The 25,299-nt window shown below is 37.9% G+C and overlaps 1 protein-coding gene across 1 annotated transcript; it reads left to right on the top strand.

Annotated features, from left to right (window-relative positions):
* Positions 1 to 18,004: 18,004 nt before the first annotated feature.
* Positions 18,005 to 23,467, top strand: NPY2R (neuropeptide Y receptor Y2). The gene is made up of 2 exons (XM_036764790.1): positions 18,005 to 18,191; positions 22,287 to 23,467. Exon 2 carries the CDS (start codon positions 22,313 to 22,315, stop codon positions 23,465 to 23,467), a length of 1,155 nt encoding a protein of 384 aa, XP_036620685.1. The 5' UTR covers positions 18,005 to 18,191; positions 22,287 to 22,312.
* The last annotated feature ends 1,832 nt before the right edge of the window (positions 23,468 to 25,299 follow it).

Raw genomic sequence — 25,299 nt, 5'->3', positions numbered from 1 at the left:
AATAAATCATAGAAATAATCAATAACTTCATTCAAGAGAATGACAATAATGAGACAACATACCAAAATTTATGGGATGCAGCAAAAGCAGTTCTTAGGGGAAATTTTATATCTCTAAATGCTTACATGAATAAAACAGAGAAAAAGGAGATTAATGAATTGGGCATGCAACTGAAAAAGCTGGAAAAAGAACAAATTGAAAGTCCCCAATTAAATATCAAATTGGAAATACTGAAAACCAAAGGAGAGATTAATTAAATTGAAATTAAGAAAACTGTTGAACTAATAAATAAAATTAAGAACTGGTGTTATGAAAAAAAACAATAAAATCAATAAATCTTTAGTCAAGTTGATTTAAAAAAGAGACAAAAACCAATTTACCAGTATCAAAAATGAAAAGGGTGAATTCACCTCCAATGAAGAGGAAATTAAAACAATATTTAGGCATTATTTTGCCCAATCGTATGCCAATAAATTCGACAATCTTAGGGAAATGGATGAATATTTATAAAATATTAATTGCCCAGATTAACAGAAGAGGAAGTTAAATACCTAAATAACCCCATCTCAGAAAAAGAAATTGAACAAACTATCAATGAACTCTCTAGGAAAAAATCTACAGGGCCAGATGGATTTACATGTGAATTCTATCAAACATTTAAAGAACAATTAATTCCCATACTTTATAGACTATTTGGGAAAATAGGGGAAGAAGGAGTCCTACCAAGTTCTTTTTATGACACAAATATGGTACTGATACCCAAGCCAGGAAGAATCAAAACAGAGAAAGAAAATTATAGACCACTTTCCCTAATGAATATTGATGCGAAAATATTAAACAAAATATTAGCAAAAAGATTACAGCAACTTATCATGAGAATAGTACACTATGACCAGGTAGGATTTATTCCAGAAATGCAAGGCTGGTTCAATATTAGAAAAAACTATCAGCATAATTGATCACATCTACAACAAAACTAGCAGAAACCATATGATTATCTCAATAGATGCAGAAAAAGCTTTTGACAAAATACAACACCCATTCCTATTGAAACACTAGAAACCATAGAAATAAATGGAGTCTTCGTTAAAATGATAAATAGCATCTACTTAAAACCATCAGCAAGCATTATATGTAATGGAGATAAGCTAGATGCATTTCTGAAAAGAGTGGGGGTGAAACAAGGATGTCCATTATAACCCCTATTATTCAATTTGGTACTAGAAATGTTAGCTTTAGCAATAAGGGGGAAAAAGAAACTCAAAGAATTAGAACAGGCAAAGAAAAAACTAAGTTATCACTCTTTGCCGATGATATGATGATTTACTTAGAGAATCTTAGAGAATCAAGTAAAAATCTACTTGAAATAATGAATAACTTTAGAAAAGCTGCAGGTTATAAAATAAACCCACACAGATCCTCAGCATCCCTATATATTACAAAACAAGCCCAACAGCAAGGGATAGAAAGAGAAATTCCATTTAAAGTTACTGTAGACACTATAAAATATTTGGAAGTCTACCTGCCAAGACAAACCCAGGGCCTATATGAACACAATTACCAAATACTTTTCTTTAGTGCAAAAGGAATTGCCTTTAATAATTAAAATAACAATCATAATAATATTTATATTGAGCTTTTGGATTAAAAAACTACAAATATTATTTCATTTTATCCCCACAACAACCATGGAAGGTAGATAATATCCTGATTTTACAGATGAAGAAACTGAGGGAGACATTGGTCAAGTCAGTCTGAGGGCTGATTTGAACTCAGGTCTCCATGACTATATTTCTCTCAGCTAGGCATAGCATCATCTTGACAAGGAGTCATGTCTCTACTCTTATTTTCTTTTTTAAATCATTTTTATTTAATATTTTATTTTTCAACATTGATTTCCACAAGATTTTGAGTTACAAATTTTCTCCCCATTTCTACTCTCCCACCCTACAACGTACTTTTCACACAAATAAAGTGAGACCTAAATAAATGGAAAAAAACATCAGTTGCTCATGGTTAGGTCAAGCTAATATAATAAAAATGACAATTTTACCCAAATTAATTTATTTATTCAGTGCCATACCAATCAAATTACAAAAAAAAATTATTTTATAGAACTGGATAAAATAATAACAAAATTCATGTGGAAGAACAAAAGTCCAGAATATCAAGGGAATTAATGAAAAGAAATGCTAGGGAAGGAGGCCTAGCCATACCAGATATTAAACTGTATTACAAAGCAGCAGTCATCAAAACTACTTAGTACTGGCTAAGAAATAGAATGGTGGATCAGTGGAAGAGGTGAGGTATACAAGATGTAGTAGTCAATGACGATAGCAAACTACTCTTTGATAAATCCAAAGAGTCCAGCTTTTGGGTTAAGAATTCACTATTTCACAAAAGCTATTACCTTTAGCAACAAGAGAAGAAAAGGAAATTGAAGAAATAGAATGGGCAATGAGGAAACAAAACTATCACTCTTTGCAAATGATATGATGATATACTTAGAGAATCAAATATAAAAATACCTGAAGCAATTAAACCATGTTAGCAAAGTTGCAGGATATAAAATAAGTCTGCATAAATCATCGGCATTTCTTCATATGGCCAGCAAAGCCCAGCAGCAAGTGACAGAAAGAGAAATTCCATTTAAAATAATTGTAGACAGGGGCGGAGCCAAGATGGCAGCTGGAAAGCAGAGACTTGCATGAGCTCTCCGCTAGGTCCCTCCAAAAACTTATAAAAATGGCTCTGAACAAATTCTAGATCTGCAGAACCCATGGAATAGCAGAGGGAAGCAGGGCTCCAGCCCAGGACAGTCTGGATGGTCCCTGGGTAAGGTCTATCACTTGGAGCTGGGAGCAGAGTGGAGCAGAGCAGAGACCAGCATGGGCTGTGCCCAGACCAACCAGACCAGGAGCTGGGCAGAACAGGCCCTAGCACCCTGAATCAGTGAGCTGTGGCAGTTACCAGACTTCTCAACCAACAAACACCAAAGACAACAGAAAAAGTTAGTGGGAAAAGCTGTGGGTACAGAGTGAAAGGAGTTCGTGGTTTGGCCACCCCCCAGGGGCAGTGGAGGTGGTGCAGCTCTGAGACTGCTTCCAGAGCTACAGCTGCATTTGCTTCCAGCCCCAGGCCAACCTGGTGGGAGGAATTAAGTGGTGGGTCCGAGCAGGAGTGCAGAGCCTGCTTAAGATCTGAGTCATGGTCTAGGTTGGTGGTTTTGGGGGGAGAAGGAGCATTGGTGTGGCAGAGCTTGCTGTGTAGAAATAGCTCTGAAAACAGCAGCAGAGCCCCTCAAGCTTGGGACAAAGTACTCTATACTATACAAGCAGTCGTACCCTGACCAAAAAAATCAAGGGTCAAGTAGTTGGCTGGGAACATGGCCAGGCAGTGAAAACAGACTCAGATTCAGACTCAGACTTTGGAATCTATCTTTGTTGACAAACAAGATCAAAACATACAGACAGAAGAGGTCAACAAAGTCAAAGAGCCTACATCAAAAGCCTCCAAGAAAAACATGAACTGGTCTCAAGCCATGGAAGAGCTCAAAAAGGATTTGGAAAAGCAAGTTAGAGAACTAGAGGAAAAAAGAGAAATGAGAGTGATGCGAGGAAACCATGAAAAACAAGTCAATGACTTGCTAAAGGAGAACCAAAAACACTGAAGAAAGTAACACCTTAAAAAAGACTGACACAAATGGCAAAAGATCTCAAAAAAGCCAATGAGGAGAAGAATGCCTTGAAAGGAAGAATTAGCCAAATGGAAAAGGAGGTCCAAAAGACTACTGAAGAAAATACTACCTTAAAAATTAGATTGGACAAGTGGAAGCTAGTGACTTTATGAGAAATCAAGATATTATAAAACAGAACCAAAGGAATGAAAAAGTAGAAGACAATGTGAAATATCTCATTGGAAAAACCACTGACCTGGAAAATAGATCCAGGAGAGATAACTTAAAAATTATTGGACTACCTGAAAGCCATGGTCAAAAAAAGAGCCTACATATCATTCAATAAATTATCAAGGAGAGCTGCCCTGATATTCTAGAGCCAGAGGGTAAAATAGAAATTGAAAGAATCTACCGATCACCTCCTCAAAAAGATCCCCCCCCCAAAAAAAACTCCTAGGAATATTGTCACCAAATTCCAGAGCTCCCGGATCAAGGAGAAAATACTGCAAACAGCTAGAAAGAAACAATTTGTGTATTGTGGAAACACAATCAGGATAACACAAGATCTAGCAGCTTCTCCATTAAGGGATTGAAGGGCTTGGAATATGATATTCCAGAGGTCAATGGAGCTAGGATTAAAACCAAGAATCACCTACCCAGCAAACCTGAGTATCATACTCCAAGGCAAAATATGGATTTTCAATAAAATAGAGGACTTTCAAGCTTTCTCAGTGAAAGACCAGAGCTGAATAGAAAATTTGACTTTCAAACCCAAGAATCAAGAGAAGCATGAAAATGTAATCAAGAAACAGAAATCACAAGGGACTTACTAAAGTTCAACTGTTTTGTTTACATTCCTACATGGAAAGATGATGTGTATAATTCATGAGACCTCAGTATTAGGGTAGCTGAAGGGAATATACATACATACATATGTACATATACATACATATATAAACATACACACACACACACACACACACACACACACACACATATATATATATGTAGACAGAGGGCCCAGGGTGAGTTGAATATGAAGGGATGATATCTAAAAAAAATTTAAATCAAATTAAGGGATGAAAGAGGAACATATTGAGAGAGGGACAAAAGGAGAGATAGAATGGGATAAATTATCTCATATAAAAGTGGCAAGAAAATGCAGTTCTTTTGGGAGGGAAAAGGGAGCAGGTGAGGGGGGATGAGTGTATCTTACTCTCATCGGATTTGACCTGAGGAAGGAATAACATATACATTCAATTGGGTATCTTACCCTACAGGAAAGAAGGAGGAAGGAGATAAAAAAGTGAGGACAATGGAAGGGAGGGCAGACAGGGGGAGGAGGTAATCAAAAGCAAACACTTTTGAAAAGGGACAGGGTCAAGGGAGAAAATTGGATAAAGGGGGACAGGATAGGATGGAGCAAAATATAGTTAGTCTTTCACAACATGAGTATTGTGGAAGGGTTTTTCATGATACACATGTGGCTTATGTTGAATTGCTTGCCTTCTTAAGGAGGGTGGGTGGGGAGGGAAGAGGGGAGAGAATTTGGAACTCAAAGTTTTAAAAGCAGATGTCCAAAAAAACGTTTTTCCATGCAACTAGGAAATGAGATATACAGGTGATGGGGCATAAAAATCTATCTTGTCATACAAGAAAGTAAGGGAAAAGGGAATGGGGGGGAGTGGGGTGACAGAAGGGAGGGTTGATGGGGGAATGGGGCTATCAGAATATATGCCATCTTGGAGTGGGGGGAGGGTAGAAATGGGGAGAAAATTTGTAATTCCAACTCTTGTGAAAATTAATGCTGAAAACTAAAAATATTAAATAAATAAATAATGATTTAAAAAAAATAATTGTAGACAATATAAAATATTTTGAGTCTACCTAACAAGAAAAGTCCAGGAACTATATGAGCACATTTACAAAACAATTTTCGTACAAATAAAGTTAGATATAAACAATTGTGAAACAAGTGATTGCTCATGGGTAGACTGAGCTAACACAATTAAAATGACAATTCTACCTAAATTACTATACTTATTCAGTGCCATACCAATACAACTGCGAAAAATTATTTGATAGTTAGAAAAAATAATAAAAAATTCATCTGGAAGAAAAAGAGGAATATCAAGAGATTTAATGAAAAAAAATGAAAAGAAAGGTGACCTCACCATTCAAAATCTAAAACTATGTTCTAAAGTGGCAATCATCAAAACTATTTGGTACTGGCTTGGAAACAGAGTGGAGGATCTGTGGAATAGGTTAGGTACACAAGATACAGTAGTCAATGACTATGGTAACCTAGTGTTTGATAAACCCAAAGACTCTAGTTTCTGGTATATGAACTCATTATTTGACAAAAACTGCTGGGGAAACTTGAAAACAGTATGGCAGAAACTAGGCACAGACCAACATCTTACATCACATATGAAGATAAATTCCAAATAGGTACATGATTTAGATATAAAGGGTAATGCCATAAGCAAATTAAGAGAGCAAGGAATAGTTTACCTGTCAGATGTATGGAGAAGGAAGGAATTTATAACCGAAGAAGAGATAGAAAACAGTATGAGATGAAAATGAATCATTTTGGTTTTACGCAAACAAAGCCAATGCAATGAAGATTAGAAGGAAAACAAATCTAGCAAACAATTTTACTGCCAGTGTTTCTGATAAGGCCTTATATCTCAAATATATAGAGAAGTGAGTCAAATTTACAAGAATATAAGTCATTCCCCAATTGATAAATGGTCAAAGGATATGAACAGGCAGTTTTTAGATGAAGAAATTAAAGCTATCTATAGTCATATGAAAAAAATGCTCTGAATCGCCATTGACTAGAGAAATGCAAATTAAAGCATCTGAGGGACCCCTTCACACTTTTATCAGATTGGCTAATATGACAGAAAAGTAAAATTACTAATGTTGGAGAAGATGTGGGAAAATTGAGAAACTAATGCATTGTTGGTTGATTTATGAACTGATCCAACCATTCTGAAGAGTAATTTGGAACTAAAAATATAAAACTGTGCATACCCTTTGATCCAGCGATATCACTTCTAGGTCTGTGTCCCAAAGAGATCATAAAAAGTGGAAAAGAACACACACATACAAAAATATTTATAGCACATCTTTTTGTGGTGGCAAAGAATTGGAAATTGAGAGGAAGCCCATCAATTGGGGAATGGCTGAACAATTTGTAGTCTATGAATGTAATCATGCTATAAGAAATGATGAGCAGGTGTATTTCAGAAAAACCTGGAAAAACTTACATGAACTGGTGTTGAGTGAAGTGAGCAGAACCAGAAGAACATTATACACAGCAACAGCAACATTTTGTGATGATTAACTATGGTAGACTTAGCTCTTCTCAGCAATACAATGATCCAAGAAAATTCTCAAAGACTTGAGATGGAAAATGCTATCCACATCCAGATAAAGGACTATGGAGTCTGAATGCAAATCAAAGCATGGTATTTTGATTCTTTTTGTTTTTTCTTTCTTATTTGTTTTCCCCTTTTGTTCTGATTCTTCTTTCACAACATGACTAATGTGGAAATATGTTTAAAATGATTGTACATGTAACCTATATGAGATTACTCACTATTTTGGGCAGAGTGGAGGGAAAGGAGGGAGGAAGAAAAAAAAAGTTAGAACTCAAAATTTTATAAAAATGAATGTTGAAAACTATCTTTACATGTAATTGGAAAAAAATACTATTAAGGGGGAAAGAGAAAGAACATTTTGGAAGCAACTAGATTGAAGCAATACAAATATTGTGGAGCCACAGTCAGGATCATACAATATTTAATGGTTTCTACATTAAAGTATCAGAGGGCTAGGAATATGATATTCTAGAAGACAAAGGAGCTAGGACTACAACCAAGAATCACCTACTGAGCAAAAGTGAGTATAAGCTTTCAAAGGAAAAATGCATATTCAGTAAATTAAAAGACTTTCAAGCATTCCTTATGCAAATCCAGAGCTGAACAGAAAATTTAACTTTTAAATACAATACTCAAGAGAAGCATAAAAAGGGAAACAGGAATGAGAGATCATAAGGAATTCAGTGAGATTAAACTGTTCACATTCCTCCATGGGAAGACAATGCTTGTAACTCCTAGGAACTTTCTCATTATTAGGGCATTTTGAAGGAATATACTTAGTCAAAGAGCATGGGTGACATCTTCAAAAATAAAACTGAAGAGTGAGAAAGAGGAATTCACTGGAAGAAGGAGAAAAGGAGAGGTAGAATGAAGTAAATTACCTTAATTAAAAAGGGGTGAAATTTTTACAGTGGAGGGGAAGATGGGGAGGAGGAGCCATTGAACCTTTCTCTTATTGGAATTGGCTCAAAGAGAGAATAACATACACACTCAGTTGGGTATGCAAATCTATCTTGCCCTACAGGAAAGTAGGAGGGGAAAGGATAAGAGAAGGGGAAGGGGCTGATAGAAGGGAAGGCAGATTGTGGAAAGTGGTAGTCAGAAGCAAAACACTTTTTTAAAGTTAATTATTTTATTTTTGTTTTTAGTTTACAACACTCAGTTCCATAAGTTTTTGAGTTCCTAATTTTCTTCCCTTCTCTCCTCCCCCACTTCCTCCCAAGACTGCATGTGATCTGATATAGGCTCTGCATATACCTTCACATTAAACTTATTTTCCCAATAATCAAGTTGCAAAGAAGAATTATAACCAATGAAATGAACCATGAGAAAGATGAAACAAAACCAAAAATCAAATTAAATTAAATTTTAAAAAGAGAGAGCACATAGTTTGCTTCAATATGCATTCAGACTCCATAATTCTTTCTCTGGATGTAGATAGCCTTTTCCATCTTGAGTCTTAGAACCTTGCATTGTTAAGAAGAGCCAAGTCTATCAAAGTTAGTCATCATAGAAGCAATGTGTCTGTGGTTGTATACAATGTTTTCCTGGTTCTGCTCCCTTCATTCATCATCAGATCATATTAGTTTCTCCAGGTTATCATGAAATCCATTTGCTCATTTCTCACAGCACAATAGTATTCCATTACTTCCATATACCACAATTTATTTGGCCATTGCCCAAATGATGGGCATCCCCTTGATTTCCGATTCTTTGCCACCACAGAAAGAGATGCTATAAATATGTAAAACACTTTTGAGGATGAACAGGTTGAAAGGAGAGAGAATAGGATAAACAGGGGGAAAATAATATGGAGAGAAAGACAAAATAGTTGGTTACAATAGAACCTGGGACCTTGGAGGTAATTTAGAGCCATTTAACAAAGAAGAGTAGGGATATTAATATTATAATTTACATTCCTGGCAAGAGCTCAAGGTCAAGATTCCCCTAATTCAAAATCACAAGCTATCCTGGAAACCATAATATTCTGCATGCTGGAGTTTGAAAGGATAACTATGACCCCATATAAAGATTAAATTGCTTAGAAAGGGAAAGCTATGACCTTGTAAAGTAATGAGCTGCAAGGCACAAAAGGGAGAATGAGAAGGCTGAGTATGCTTAGATAGACTTTTTGCCTCACTGGGTAATTGATAGCTCAGCCTGCCTAGCTTCCCCAAACTACCTACTGCTTATTGAAAAATGCTATACCCTCTTTTGTTTCCCCTTGTCCTCTGTCTTCCACCCTTCTCTCTTCAAGCTTATCCTTAATATAACTTGAGCTAGGGAAATCAAGAAATTTTAAAGTTCCTTCCTTATCCTCAAAATAAATTTAGATAGCTAAGTAAAATCATGGGACCTCAGAATCTCCCAAAATTCTATTGGTGAGCATTCCATCCAATTATATAAACCTAACCTGTGTTAATCGAAGCATATTTAAGAATGAGAGAGATTATACCACTGTGATTCTCTATCCAAGTCATAGCTGGAGTTTTGTGTTCTAGGTGCCACATTTTAGAAGTGACACTCACAATCTGGAAAATGTATGGAAGATAATTAAGTTGATGTTGGGATAAGAGGTATTAAAAATTCCATATGAGGATGATTTGAAGAAACTGGAAATATTTATCTGAAAAAGAGAGAATTCAAAGGGAATATGATAGCTGTCTTCAAATATTTGAAGGACTTTTATACAGAAGAGGGATTATAGAAAGACTTTTTTTAATCCCATTAGTCCGTGGATAGACTTAAAGGGAGCCTATGATATTTTTTAAAAATATTTTAAAGTTGTATTTCAATATATTTGGTTTCCTTTGTAGCCATGTATATTTTGTTTTAGACAGTTAAAAACATTTTTCTGGGAAGAGGTCCAAAGACTTCACCAGATCACTAGATGGGTCTATGCCCCCCTCCCCAAGTATCCTCTGAATCAGAGTTTTGTTTTGTTTTTGCTTGGCCTTAGAAAGTAAAATTAGAACACATACATAGAAATCAGAGTTAGAAAGATATCAGTTTTCTATAATTAAATGTTTCCCAAGTACTAGAACTATCTGAAAGTGGAATGAACTACCATGTGAAATTGTCAGTTCTGCATCATTAGAGAGGAAGTCTTTGTGCAGAGACTGGATAATCCCTTGAACTAAAAATGTAAGGTGTTCAAAAAATGGGTTGGACAGGTTACTTAACTTGCCTGAGCCTCTGTTTCCTCATCTATAAAACAAGAGGACATTGAGGCACTAAAGTAATTTCCAGCTCTAGATCTATGATCTACGTCCTCTGAGGTCCTTTCCAACTGAGATGACTTGAGGACTCAGAATCACAGAGAAATTCTGTGATCTTGTATGATATACATAGTCCTACTAGATCAAATCATGTTGTAGGTTTTCTATACTTTATTGTGAAAAAAAACATTTGAATTTGTTTTGGCCAAATATAAATTTGATCTGTAGATTCTTCACTACAGAATTTTGTGGGGTTTCATTTCTGGACATTTCATGCAATCTGTAGGGAGAATAGAAATTTTTCTGAAAATCTTAACTGTTACTCTTAAATCTTTTCAGAACTACAGAAGTGAACTTGAAATTAAGAGAAATGGTTTTGAATCTCACTCTACCAGTACTAGATCTCAAACTATACTAGAAAGAAGTAATCATTAAAATAATTTGGTATTGGGAGAGAGAGAAAGAGACAGAGAGAGAGAGAGACAGAGGGAGAGAGAGAGAGAGAGAGAGAGAGAGAGAGAGAGAGAGAGAGACAGAGACAGAGAGACAGAGACAGAGAGACAGAGAGAGACAGAGAGACAGAAAGAGAGACAGATACAGAGAGAGACAGAGACAGAGAGACAGAGTGACAGAGACAGATAGAGAGAAAGAGAAGTTGATCAGTGGTGCAGATTAGGGATACAGCAAACAAACATAGTTCCCTAGCATTAAACTCAAAGACTCCAGCTACTGGGGGAAGAAGTTATTACCTGACAATAACTGCTGGTAAAGCTGGATAGAAATATGGTAGAAATCAAGTTTAGACCAACACTTCACAACATATACCAAGAAATGTCCAAATGAGTACTTGACTAACATATAAAAACTCACATCATAAACAAATCAGAGAGGGAAGGACGAAATTACACTGTGATCTATGAACACAGAAGGAGTTCATGACTAAACAAATGACAGGATCATACAAGATAAAATAGGACCTTTTGGTTATATAAAATTTTTCAAGCATGCAAACAAATCTAATATGGTTGTAATTTCAAGGGAAATAATTGGAAAACAGTCTTTTTGAGAAGTTTCTTTGATAAAAATCTCATATCTAAGTTATGCAAGAAAAAGATTTAAATTTATAGGATGACAAATTATCCTCCAATAGATAAATGATCAAAGGAAAATAGATAAATATTTTTCAAAGAAAGAAAGCCAAGTTATCAATAATCATCCAAAATGCTCAAAATCACTAATAATTAGAGAAGTGAAAATTAAACTTGAGATTCAGACTGGCAATTATGACAAAAGGGGAAAATGACAAATTTGGAGGAGGTACACAAATACAACTGCACTAATGCACTACCAATGGAACTATGACTTGATTCAGACATTCTGGAAAGCAATGTGGAACTATACCCAGGAAGCTGCTAAAATATACATACTCTTAGACTCAGTTTTACCACCTGTAGGTCTGTACCTCCAAAGAAATCAAAGAGGAAAAAATATATGTATAAAACTAACTTTTTGTGGCAGCCCCAAATTGGAAACTAAGGGGGTTCCATTATTGGGAAATAGGTATATTGGCAAGCAAAGTGTGACTTTTTGCTGTTGTTTCTTTTGGAATTCTTCTCAGCACTAAGGTGATCAAATGGCTTTGACTGAGACTTGCCTTTGTTTGAATCAAGAGTCTTCGATTTAATCGAGTCTTTGATGACCTGCTTAAGTTAAAAGAAAACCTAAGTCACGTGAGTTTGAGTCACATGGTTGTGATGCCCTCTGTGATGTTGGTGCTTCTCTCTCTGGTAACTGTGTATGTATTGCTATGGACAGACAGTTAGAAGCCCTGGCTACTGATTTGTGTTATTTGCTCTGTTTATATAATTTCTGCTTGTAATTTCTGTTTGTGTTTTCTCTGAAGTTCAGGGTACTGACTTTTCCTCCTGAACTAAGTGAATGATATATGTATGTTTAATTAAAGTGAGATTGTAAACCCCTTAAAGTTGCTTTCCTTAGAAAAGCAGTTCAAAGAATCTGTGCTAGCAGCCCTCCTTTGTGCTAATGTTGTTGGTCTTATTGTTGGTCTTGCACCTCCACAGCAGCTGCTAGTAACTTTGTTGTTACAATAGGTAAACAAATTGTGGTATCAGAATGTAACGAAATATTTTTGTGCTGTAAGAAATTAAAAAAACAGTTTTAGAGTAAACTGTGAAGACATATGAATTGATATAGAGTGAAGTGAGTGGAATTAGAACAATTTATGCAATGACAGCATTATATAGAAAAACAAATTTGAAAGACTTTAGAACTCTGGTCAACATAATGATATATCACCAGTCTGAAATAATGAAGATGAAATGGCCACTCGATTCTTCAAAGAGATGTGATGAATATAAAAAGTAGAGACATACATTTTTGGATGTGGCCAATGTGGAGCTTTGGTTCTTACCAATCTTTAGAAATTTGCTCAGTGTTGGGAGGTGGATAGAGGGAGGGATAGAAAATGTTTGTTAGCTGAAAAATAAAAGCAATAAACTTTAAAAAAGAAAGCCTATGCATTATAATAAAGGTGAGGCTTGAAAAAGTGAACTGTTCAACAAACATACAGTTAATATCAATGTGCTAAAAGCATAGTTTCATCACAAAGAATTAAAGACTATTTGTCAAAATCTTTTGAGCTCAGTTACAAATCACATAAAAACAAGTGATCACCACAAAAAGATACTATGTTTGAAATTACATTTTTAATATAAATCATTATATTGTTTCCACAGTCTGGCTAGCAGCTGTTGTGGGGGTGAAAGGCAACACAAGCCCAACAACAAGAATGCTACCAGCATGCTGCAAAAGCACAGGTTATTTTGATCTGCTTTAGTAAGGAAAGCAGTGTTAAGGGGTTGACAAGCTTACTTTAATTCAGCATACAAATATCATTCACTTAGTTCAGGGGAAAAATCAGCACCCTGAACTTCAGAGAAAAATACAAACAAAGTATAAACATCGACAGACAGACCTTGTCTGATTCAAATCCCAATACATAGTTACCAGAGTTTAACAAACTCTCAGCATCTGGGTTACAAGCTGGAGGGCTCTTAGCTACAGTTGCCCGGAGTCTCTGCATCAGCACCATCATGAGTGAGAGCCCCTGCGCAAATGGCTCTGTCCTCTCTTCTTAAAGCATTTCAGATGTCATCAAACATCATCTGAATGATCAGAACTTAGGCTGCTATGATTGGCTCAGGAGTTAGCACCTCCCCTTAGTTAGCCCCACCTTGGGCCCCACCTTAGTTACCAATTCACACCCACATAGTTTTTACACCTAATAGGGGTTTGGGCCTATGACTTAGCATCTAGTAAGACTCAATGAAATACACTGAATTACTCAAAAGAAACAAAAGCCAAACTCTTCAAGGGCACTTGGTTGAACTAATTAGGTGCTAAGAGCCCATTTTGCTTACCAACACAAAGGTATATGTCAATAAATATATTTAATTATTTAAAAAAGCAAATCTTTTCTCTGACAATAGCGTGTGATGCTGGGCAAATCACCAAACATCTCTGAATTTCAGTTTCTTCATCTTTAAAATGTCCATATGTAATAGCAATTTAGATCTGAAGATCTTTTCCACCCATTAATAGGCCATGTGACCTGCTTAGGTCACAGGAAGCCCAAGTCACATTGGTGGTAGTAGGAGCTTCTGAGAGGAAAAAGAAGTTATGGCACAAGAAATGCTGAGAGAGAGAGAGAGAGAGAGAGAGAGAGAGAGAGAGAGAGAGCGAGCGCAGCTATGGCTGCTAATGGCAGTCGTGATAGTTAGAGCTGAACAGGCTGACTTAGCTGTACTCTGAGTTTGTCTTTGGGAAGACCCCAGCAGGCGGTCGGAGAGGTCTGGGGATGGTGAGGCTCCGTATTGTGATATTATGTATTGGATGTTTTACTGCTCTGTTAAATTGGGTAAATGGCTTGTGGAATACAGTTCTCTGGTGTCTGAATAAATGCTTTACTTTTTCTACTTTCTATGTGGAGAGTCTCATATAGTTTGCTATACAAAACTACACAGGCATTTTGATAATTATCATTTACATTGTTATTACTGCCTTACTGATACACCATATAACACAGGCAGTACCTATCTTCCAGGCTTGTTGTGAAGCTCAAAGAAGATGATGTATGTGAAGTGCATTGCAAGTTATACAGCCACTATATAAATGTAATGTCTTAATTTGTTTATTTTTGACACTATTTAATCCCTTGTATACGAGTACAAATAGGAGTTCTGCAATGAGTTAGTTGTTAGTGCACATTTTACAGATGAGGAAACTGAGGTGGGAAGTTAAATGATTGTTTCAGTCAGCTGGCAAATGGCAGAGTGGGATTTAGCAGAGGTTTGAACTTAGGTCCTTTGGCTCTGAATCCAATCCAGTGTACCATACACATCCCCAAATGACATTGAGCAATGCCAGCATCATTGGAATCCATTCAAACTTTCCAAGGTGACTACTTCGAAGTTCAGCATCTCTTTAGATGCATACTTTCCTGGATTTATTTTTTTTTAATTCTGTCATTTTATACCTTACATATACTGTTCACCGATGTAAATATCTTAGAAGAGAAAGTATTGACCATGCTAACTTAAATGCACTTGGAATTCATGTAGAATTTATAAACTGCTGTCTCTACAAAGATATTTTAAAAATGTGAAGTTCATAGTATGACTAATATGGAAATATGTTTTGCATGATTGCACATATATAACCTATATCAAATTGCCTACTGTCTCAGGTTGGAAGGGAGTGGGGAAGGGAGGGAGAGAATTTGGAACTCAAAATTAAAAAAAATAAATGTTAAAAATTGTCTTTACATGTAATTGGGAAAATAAAATATTATTTTTAAAAATTTGAAACCTTTAGCCCACCTTAGATATTTTTAGTCTGTTTTCTTTCTTGGTAACTGGAAAATGTAAAATGCCCTACCGTATGTTCATAACTATATATCAATCTTGAAGCTCATTTCAGATGTGATGAGTTCGTTTGCATTTTATAAAAATGTTTCCCATGTCTATAATACCTTTAGGTCTTCAATTGAAACCAATAGGCTGGGGTCTAAGACCCCATTTTCGGATGGGTTTTTGTTGGCATTTAGGGGAGGGAATTTAGGTACCTCTTTCTGTAACAATTGAAACATTGTTTTATCTTTTTTGGCATACATTTTAAATAATATTTTATTTTTCCCAATGACATGTCAAGACAATTTTTAGCATTCATTTTTACAAGATTTTGAGTTCCAAATTTTTCTCCTTCCCTCACTCCCTCCCCCCTTCCTACAATGGTAGTCAGTTTGATATAGGTTATACATGTGCTATCATGTAGAACATACTTCTATATTAGTCATAGTTATGAAAGAAGGAACAGCAAAAGGAAAAAATGAAAAAGAATAAAGTGAAATTAATACGCTTCCATCTGCATTCAGAGTCCATCAGTTCTTTATCCAAATATGGATACCATTTTCCTTTGTGAATCTTTTGTACATGTCTTGGATCATTGTTGCTGAGAAGAGCTGAGCCATTCATAGTTGACCATCATGCAATATTGCTGATACTGTGAACAATGTTTTCCTCATTCTTCTCATTTCACTTTGCATCAGTTAGTACAAGTCTTTCCATGTTTTTCTGAAATCTTCCTGTTCATCATTTCTTAATGTAGAATAGTATTCCATTACACTCATGTACCACGGTTTGTTTGGCTATTCCCCTGTTGATGGGCATCCTCTCAGTTTCTGATATTTTGCCACCACAAATAGGGCTGCTATATTTTCCACACCTGGGTCCTTTCCCCCTTTTATGATCTCTTTGGAATACAGACTTAGTAGTGGTATTGCTGATTCAAAGGGTATGCACAGTTTGATTGCCCTTTTGGCATAGTTCCAAATTTCTCTGCAAAATTATTGGATCAGTTCACAACTCCACCAACAAACATTGCTTATCTCAAACAGAATAGACATAATTGTAAGCACAACCCAAATCATCTTCACAATGCTCACTAGATGATACAAGGGAATAGGCATTGGTCTCCCCTGCTGAAATGAAGGAATTAAGTAACTTCTCTTGAATTACAAACAAGATGGATGTAGCAAATGGAGGCTTGAGGGCTACTGATGTCAATCACATACTCATTATTTAGCTGTGTTGTCCTCTCAATAAATCAACCAGAGGAAGGTTTTTTTTTTTTTTTAGTCAGAACTCAGCGTAAGTAGGGTCTTGGAACGAAGCGCTAAGGGGAACCATCGTGTCTTGTGTCCTTGAGTATAGTAGCTCTGAATATACTTAATGACCTCTGCTAAGCGGCATTTAACCTTCTCTGCTTTTTCTAGGGTTGATCAGCTACAGAGTCAAAAAGGGAAGAAAAACATCATTTAAGGATATTAACCACCAGAAAGTGGGCAAACATATAGTGCTTGTCCTGTGTCTGTACAACATCTGCTAATGGCAATGGGCCAAAGCACCCTTGCAGGGCGACACAGGCTCTTCTATCTGATTTGCGCCTTGGCTTATCTGAGACCAGCCAATATGTCAGGAAGACAACAAATCAAAGCCAGCTTTTGACACTTACTAGTTATGTAACTCTGGGCAAGATACTTCGCTTTACCTCAGACGATTACCTAAGACTTAGCTACTATGGCACAGAGAGTTGTGATGTCCCTGGGTTAGTGCAGAACGCGGCATTCAAATAACTATCTGATGGTTAGCGGTGAATGCTTCTCTTATTCTACTCTAGTGCCGGCATCTGAAACAGGGTGTGTGTGTGTGTGTGTGTGTGTGTGTGTGTGTGTGTGTTCATTTCAGTAACACTTTTATGTCTAATTCTACCTCTCCTTCCCACTCGTACTTTAAAAGTTCCCTCTTTCGCTCGGCTCTTCTCCTATTTAAACCTTACGAGCTTAGTAGTGGAGCGAATTAGGTGCAGGTCCTCCAGCTCCCTCCGCCCCGTGGTTCTATTCATCGTGCACCCTGCCTAGCGAACAGGCTTGCTCTCTCAGAGCTTCTTGTAGTTTCAGAACCGAGCAGCGCTCTCGCTCAGAGTAAAGGTCTTTCTACTCTTCGGGATGCCATCGACGTCTTCTCTCTCCTCAGAGAGGGGGTCCAGCCCCAGGATTGATTGCCTACTCCCCTCTCTCCCTCTCCCTGGGCACTGTAGGGCATAGGGTTCCTGGGGAGTAGGGTGAAGAGGGGACTGCACAGCCCCCAGGGAAAGAGAAGGGGGAAGGGGCTGAATGAATAACAGGAGCGTGGCTGGAGCGAAGGTGGATTCTGGAGGGAGAGTGCAGGTTGCGAGTGAGGGGTGGGGATGGTTGTGGGACCGTAAGCTCTGCCCCGAATAGCAAGGGGTCCGCAGGGCGCCCCGAGGGAAGGCAGCTCTGGGGTTTGGGTGCAAGGCACTCTCACCTCCTCTCTGCCTCCTGGGGGAACTTGCCCAGCCCTTTTCGCCCAGTTCGGGACCCCAGGAACAGACAGCTTTCTCTCTCGCACCTGTTTTCCTCCTGCTCTCTTTTGGGTTCTCTCTCGCTTCCCATCCAGCTTGGCGTACTTTCTCTACAGTGGCTGGACCAGCCCGGGTGGCAGAAATCACTGGCACAGCAGCCGGGGGGGAGCCGCCCTCCTCTCTATAAAGAAAAGCGGCTTGGCTCCTACCGCGCCCGGGGGCTGAGGAGGCAGTGGAGAAAGAGAGAAGTCAAGGCCGGGAGAGTGAGCCGGCACTCAACTCTGGCAATTTCCTCCCGCTGGCCCTGGGCACTGGACTGGACTGGACGAACTGGACGGGACTGCGCCCTCCGGGATATTCAAGGGTCTCCTGGAGCTTGGCTCCTCTCCATCTGACTGCAGGAAAGCCAAGTCCAAGGATAACAGGGGAGAAGGACAAGCCGGCTCGGTAAGCCTCATCTGACTTACCTACTGAGACAAAGGGGACCCGAAAGGACCCCAGCCAGGTCTCGGAGGAGAGGGGAGTGGAAGCTTCTTTTCAGGGTTATTTGTTTGGCTTCAGGTAGCTCCCTGATGTATCACTGTTATACCCTCATTTGAGATTTCAAATGCCATTTTTGTTTATTTCTTCCAGCCCTATCCCTTGTCCCAAGACTTCCTTCCTCTTGTCTCATAGACCTCTTGCATCCCTCTTCCCAACTGCAAATTGAGAGGTGAACCTTCACCCCAGAGTCACAAGTTGTTTGGGCTTCATACCTATTACTCAAAAGGGTGGCAAGAGGGAGCCATCGAGGTAGGGGGATGTTGCATTGGTTTTCCCAAGCTAGACAGGACTCGTTACAATGGTTCTTCCATTCATTGTCCTCCCAGAATGTCCACCCAGTGGCTACAAGCATGGGGGCAGGTGTGGAAAAAGGAAAAGCGGCCAAAAATTGAAAGCTTCGAAGCCTTTCGCAAGAGAGACCGCAGTTTTTGGTTTTGGGGTTTTTATGTCAGTTTGGTAGAGAAGATTATGGGAATGATATCAGGAACGATAATAATGCATTCTTCCTATATCTTTGATAATTTATTGTAAGCCTTATTTTACAGTTTTCACATACATTACTTCACTCGGATAGAAGGACTTAAGCTTAACCCCACAGAATAGGAACATTACTAGAATATTTGTTGCATGTTTTCCCTCTCTACCACTATTCCCAAACAAGCATCTGTCTGATTTTTCCCCCTCTCTGTAGCTCTGTTTTCCAAATGGCAGGAGGGGAGAAGGATGGGAGATCATTTAGCATGAATTCTAGGAATGTCTCTGAGGTAGTTGCCTGGAAATATTAGGAATAGGAATGAAATAGTGGAAATGTGTGATTTAATTAGATCATTGTAGAAATTTCTGCAAACGCAAATAGCTTTCTTATTCATATTGTGTTTAGACCTAATAACTTATTCTTTCCTGACATCAGCTAATTTAAACATTTTTTGTTTGTTTGCTTGTCTGTTTAGTGGCAGCCATAGTGTATAGAACACTTTAGAGTCAGGAAGACCTGAGTTCAAATTCTATCTCACATACCTAATAGTTGTGTGGCTGTGGGCAGGTCACTTAAAGCTCTCTGTGCCTCAGTTTCCTCATTTATAACATGAGGGAGCTAGATTGAAAGGCCTATAGGTCCTTCTATTTCTCAATTTATGACCCTATGATACCCTGAGGTATAGTAGAAAGAGTAGTGGATTCCCAGTCACAGGAGCTGGGTTCAAATCCCACTATACTACCAATCTGTCTTTGAACAAGTCCCTTGCCTTTTTTGGGACTCAACTGCATGAGGAATTGGATTAGGTGACCTGTAAGTTCCTTCCAACTCTGAATTCTTAGAGAACCACCAAATGGAGAAACCCAGCTTGCTCTTTTATTAAAGCAGGGCTTCCTAATCTGGGTTCTCTGACCTTTTTTTTAGTATCTTGATAACTATATTTCAATATAATTGAAATTCCCTTTGTAATGCTATGCAATTTATTTTAATGCATTTAACAACATTATTAGAAGGCTGCTCTAGACTTCCACAAGGGTCCACGATACACGGAAAGGTTCAGAACTCCTTTTTAAAGCATAACATTGCAAAATGATTGCTTATTCCTTTCTTCTTCTCTCAAGGTGTTTCAAATAATGTGGAAAATGTGTTTCTTTCTTTTGTCCTAAGCAAAAGTTTATAAATTGGTATTTCTTTTGTTTTACTTTGCCAATTATAATACTTCTCCAGATACTAAGGTTCAACTCCCTCTGCCTTTGTACCCATCTTTTCTCACAAACACTTCCCTAGAAGTGCAACCTGGGGATGACACTTCCTTTGGAAAAGACAGTGCATTGGTGGGAGAGCAGTAGAGTTCTGAAATAAAAAGGTAACAACTGAATAAAAGTATATGCTTAGGGCTTAGCCATGTGTAAGCTTTGAAGTGTAACTATTTTTAATAACTGGACCAAGAAGTCAGAAAAAGAGGGAATTAAAGAAAAAAAGCAGAATAAATGAAAATAAAATAATTATGCTCATATCTACCAACCTGCAGCCAATTTGAGGAATCAAGCCCTGGATTTCTGTAAATTCTGGTAAAATTTTTAACAATTTAACTTTTTAAATTTTAAAATTATACTCAATTGGTTTCTTTCAAGTCATTTTTTCTGATAAAGTTAAAGGATGTTAAACAGTTTAAGGGAAATACTTCTACTCCAGGACAAGAATTATTGGCTTGAGTGTTTTCTGATGATACAGAGAAAGGAAGAAGATAGAAAACAGGGTACAAAGGTTTTTTGGCTCTTAGTTTTTCTAAGCAAATAGTAAACAGTGGATAGGGAGGTTGGCCTTGGAATCAGGAGGGCTTAGATTAAAATTCTGCCTCTGACACATACTAGCAGTGTGACCCTGGGTAAGTCACTGAAACTCTCAGTGACCCAAGCACCTCTCTAATACTAAGTTTCAGACAAGGTACTCATCTGCACTATTCCTCAGCAAGAGCTTCTTACAACAAAGAAAATCCTGTTACAGGAAACAGAGGGCAGCAGTGTGAGTGGCCAATACAGGGCTGGCCTTGGAGTCAGAAAATCTTGGCTTCAAGTTCATCTTCTGGCATGTGTTCACCATGTGATCATTAGCAAGTGATTTGACCTCTCCATAAGTGCCCCAGAAAACCTTCTAACAGCTGCTAATCTGGATTTGATTAATGAATTGATAAAATCATAGGTCCAGGCCATCCCTCATTAGCCTCCCTTCCCCCCAAAGTAAAACCTAAATATTAGGTTTTCACAAAACCTATATTGACTTAAATGAAGAAAAATATTTTTTTCATATTTGTTAGAAACCTGGATTGGTTTGAGTAGAATTCCAAGGTTGACATCCTTTCTTGGTAGTAATATTAACAAAAAGTTGGTCACCATGCTATTTGGCTGTTCCTAGGAGAAAAAGATTGTCTGACGTTGTGGGGGGGATGGAGGGTGGGAAGAAAGAGGATTTAGAAATCATCTTGTCTAGACATAACATTTTGCAGATGGTGGAATTAGGACCCAGAGAGATAAATTGACTTGCTCTGACAAGAAGTAAGTGGAAGTTCGGTCTTCTAATTTCAAATCCAGTTTTCTTTCCCCTATACTCTATTGCCTCTCTATAGGAATGCTATTTCATTAATTAGTCATTTCTTGATTACCTGCTCCAATGGAAGAGAGAATATTTATGAATAATACATATATCATTTATATTAATTTTGTATTATTATCATCCAAGCTCTTCTGAGGTCTTTGGCGAGATATTGCATGTCTCATTCTGTCATCCATAAATGTAAGGGGTAGGGCTAGGTACCTTAAACCTCCAAATTCTATGAATGTGCCTCAATGGATTGGCCCTTCCAAGCTATATTTTGCTTTAGGCTAATACTGATGAGCTCACATGATCTTGAAATCTGTTGGGTGGTACTTGGAATCAGATACAATATAGAAAATTTAGTACAGCTAATAAAAAAGTAAGTAATTGGAAGCTGACTGTACCTATGTTTGCCCCCTCCCCTGCACACACCCCCCCATTTACTTATTAAATAGGTAAGAAATACAGTTTTCAGTTTTGAAGTGTTGTTCATGAATCCAGAAAACAAAACATTAGAGATAAGGTCTTACTAATTCATGGTTTCTTCTAGAGTTAGCAACTAGAATCACAAAGCCTTATAATTGAAAGAAACTATCTTAGGGATATATAAACTGTATTAGGGACATTACATCCCATTCTAATATAGCTTGACTGTTAAAAAAAAGAAACACATTTCAAATATTCCCTTTGGAAACATTTTCACTGCACATAGTTGATTGGGGCACACAGAAAACTAGCCTATTAACCAAATCCTCACAACAAAGAATTATCTCCTGGTAGGAGCCTGTTTCATGCATATTTCATGTCACAGGGAACTTGTGTTTTGGTTCTGATTATTTGACCACAAGTACAAAATTAAGCCTTTAGGCTAAGTGATTTCTCTTTGTTTTATCTTTACTAATTTTCCATTTAAATGATTCTTGTGCTAGTTCTAGGCCCAGGACAACTGTGCAGAATGAGCATGGGGCCAACGGGAACACAGACTGAAGACAATCAGACAACAGAGGTAACAGAGGTTGAATGGTATGGGACAGCACAAACTACCCCAAGGGGTCAGCTAGCCGCTGACCCTAAACCAGGGCTGGCGGACAGCACCAAGTTGATTGAAGTTCAGGTTGTGCTCATATTAGCCTATTGTACCATCATCTTGCTGGGAGTAATTGGCAATTCCTTGGTGATCCACGTGGTGGTCAAATTCAAAAGTATGCGTACTGTCACCAACTTCTTTATTGCTAATCTTGCTGTGGCAGATCTTCTGGTGAACACACTTTGCCTCCCCTTCACCCTTACTTACACCTTGATGGGAGAATGGAAAATGGGCCCTGTCCTGTGCCACCTGGTGCCCTATGCCCAGGGTTTAGCAGTACAAGTGTCCACAATCACGCTAACTGTGATCGCCCTGGATCGACACCGTTGCATCGTTTACCATCTGGAGAGCAAGATTTCTAAGAAGATCAGCTTCCTGATCATCGGCCTGGCCTGGGGAATCAGCGCCTTGCTGGCTAGTCCCCTGGCTATCTTCCGAGAGTATTCTCTGATTGAGATCATACCTGACTTTGAGATCATGGTCTGTACTGAGAAGTGGCCAGGTGAGGAAAAGAGCATGTACAGTACAATTTATAGTCTCTCTTCCTTGCTAATCCTGTATGTTCTGCCACTGGGTATCATATCGTTTGCCTATATACAGATCTGGAGTAAGCTGAAGAATCATATCAGCCCTGGGTTGGCCAACGACCACTACCATCAGCGTCGGCATAAAACCACCAAGATGCTAGTGTGTGTGGTGGTGGTATTTGCAGTTAGCTGGTTGCCTTTCCATGCTTTCCAGCTTGCCATTGACATTGATAACCAGGTCCTGGACCTGAAGGAATACAAGCTCATTTTCACAATTTTTCATATCATTGCCATGTGCTCTACCTTTGCCAATCCCTTTCTTTATGGCTGGATGAATAGCAACTATAGAAAGGCCTTCCTCTCTGCCTTTCATTGCGAGCAGAGGGTAGATTCCATTCACTCAGAGGTGTCAGCGACTTTCAAAGCCAAGAAGGACCTTGAGGTAAAGAAGAACAACTGTGCCAATGACTCTTTTACGGAGGCTACCAATGTCTAAGGAGTTTGGTTTCTGAAAAGTTGGGGAATGGATTCCAATTAGAATCATCAAGTGGTTTTAAAGAGGTCCTTAGGTATATCCTCTTTCAAACCATGACAAGAAGAAAACCAGCACTCAAGTCAAAACTTCTGTTGGTGATTCCTTGGCCATGTGCATTTGCGCAAACCAAGGCATACCAAAAGGGAACTTTGTTTTCAGTGGATTGTGAATTATGAGCATAAACAGAAAAGGTACACATGGTTTCTTTCCAGAAAGGTAGAAGAAAAATTTTGCAAGTAAAGTCTGAATGCAGTAAGAGATTGCATGTCCAACATTTCAATGAGGAAGGAAGATAAATAAATTGACCTGACAGCTCCTAACATCATAGGGCTATGACTAGAGATGTCCATGTGTCTGACAACATGCACCTCTTCTCACAAATTACTCTGCAAACACATTTTTCTCCAGAGAACAACATGATGTTCTTGGATGTGTTTTTGATTTATTTCTCATATCCCTAAAAACTGCTATGATGGGGATCCTCTCAGATAGCCTGCTGAGCATTATTGGTTAGAAGACTTTAGGAAATAAAATGAAGCCTTTGGCATTATCAGTCATTTGACATTTGGAGGGGGCAATATACTTCAGGACTCAATGAGAAATCTTTTCTTGAAACAAAATTCATACTTGCTTAGCATTTCTTGAAATAAGAGGGTCCAAGATTGAACTTTCCAGCAGAATATAGGAATGAAAACTCCCATTAACTTTCTGGTTTAGAGTAATTTCTGCTTTTTATCTAGAAAATGCAGATAGATAAAACAGGATATGATTTGATCATTTTGAAACACTGTTAATTGTCATATCTTTTTAAACATTTATGGTTTGTTTCACTTATCCTGGGTTAGGCCTGGGCTCACTATTTTCATATATACGCTTAAGTTTGCAAATGAAGTCTGGTAGGAATATGATAAAACTAGACATTCACTCAGCTGCCTGTAGTAACCATCAGCACTTCTTATAGCTATCAGTTAGTTGTTGTAGCTCAAGTATAAAACACAATTTAGTAACTGCGCCTTATTCTGTGATTTTCTTCCATATCCCCCCATCCCGCCTTCTCTTTATGGGGTCATTCAAAATAAAGAAAACAACAATTACTTCAAAGTGGAACCTATTAGGTAAAAAGCAGTTGGATTCTTTCCATTTCATAAATGTTCTCTTTGAATCAATTTTGCTATGATTATTCAGTGTTTCTGTCTTAAAAATAATATTTTCAAAAAATATGTAAATAGATACATAATATTATTATTTTATGTATTATATATAGTGGGACTTCAATGTGATCTTATGTTTTTGTTTAAAAAATCATGAATGTAATGTTCACTTATTTGAAAAGATATTCATTACCCTGCTTTATTTCCAATAAGGGTTGACATGTCTTCAGATTTCAAGATAGGTTTATGAGTATGATTCCAGCCAACGTAAGTCCTTGATATCTGTGAATTACAGGAGGCATTAGCTTCAGCCAAAGGAAGATCTTGATGTTTTATAATTAAAAAAGGGCTGAGGGTTGGAAATATGCTTTCCAATGGGGAATCCCTAGGTGCATGATAATTCTTTAGGGAGAGGGAATTTTCAAAGAATCTGATTGGGGTCTGTGGGTTTCTTTGCCAGAAGGCAGGCTCCTAAAATGATGAGAAAACTTTAGGGCCTTTTTTCTTTCTGCCAATTGCAAGGTTCTTTGGAAGGACTATTTTCCCCCCCCTCATGAAAATCACCTAAATATATTTAAATATACTCAGTCTTTTGGACACTGTTAGAAATAAGTTTCATTACCATCATATTGTGTGTGGTGA

This window comes from Trichosurus vulpecula, chromosome 6 (assembly GCF_011100635.1).
Source record: "Trichosurus vulpecula isolate mTriVul1 chromosome 6, mTriVul1.pri, whole genome shotgun sequence".
Classification (NCBI taxonomy): Eukaryota; Metazoa; Chordata; class Mammalia; order Diprotodontia; family Phalangeridae; genus Trichosurus; species Trichosurus vulpecula.
This window is presented reverse-complemented; position numbering and strand designations above follow the sequence as displayed.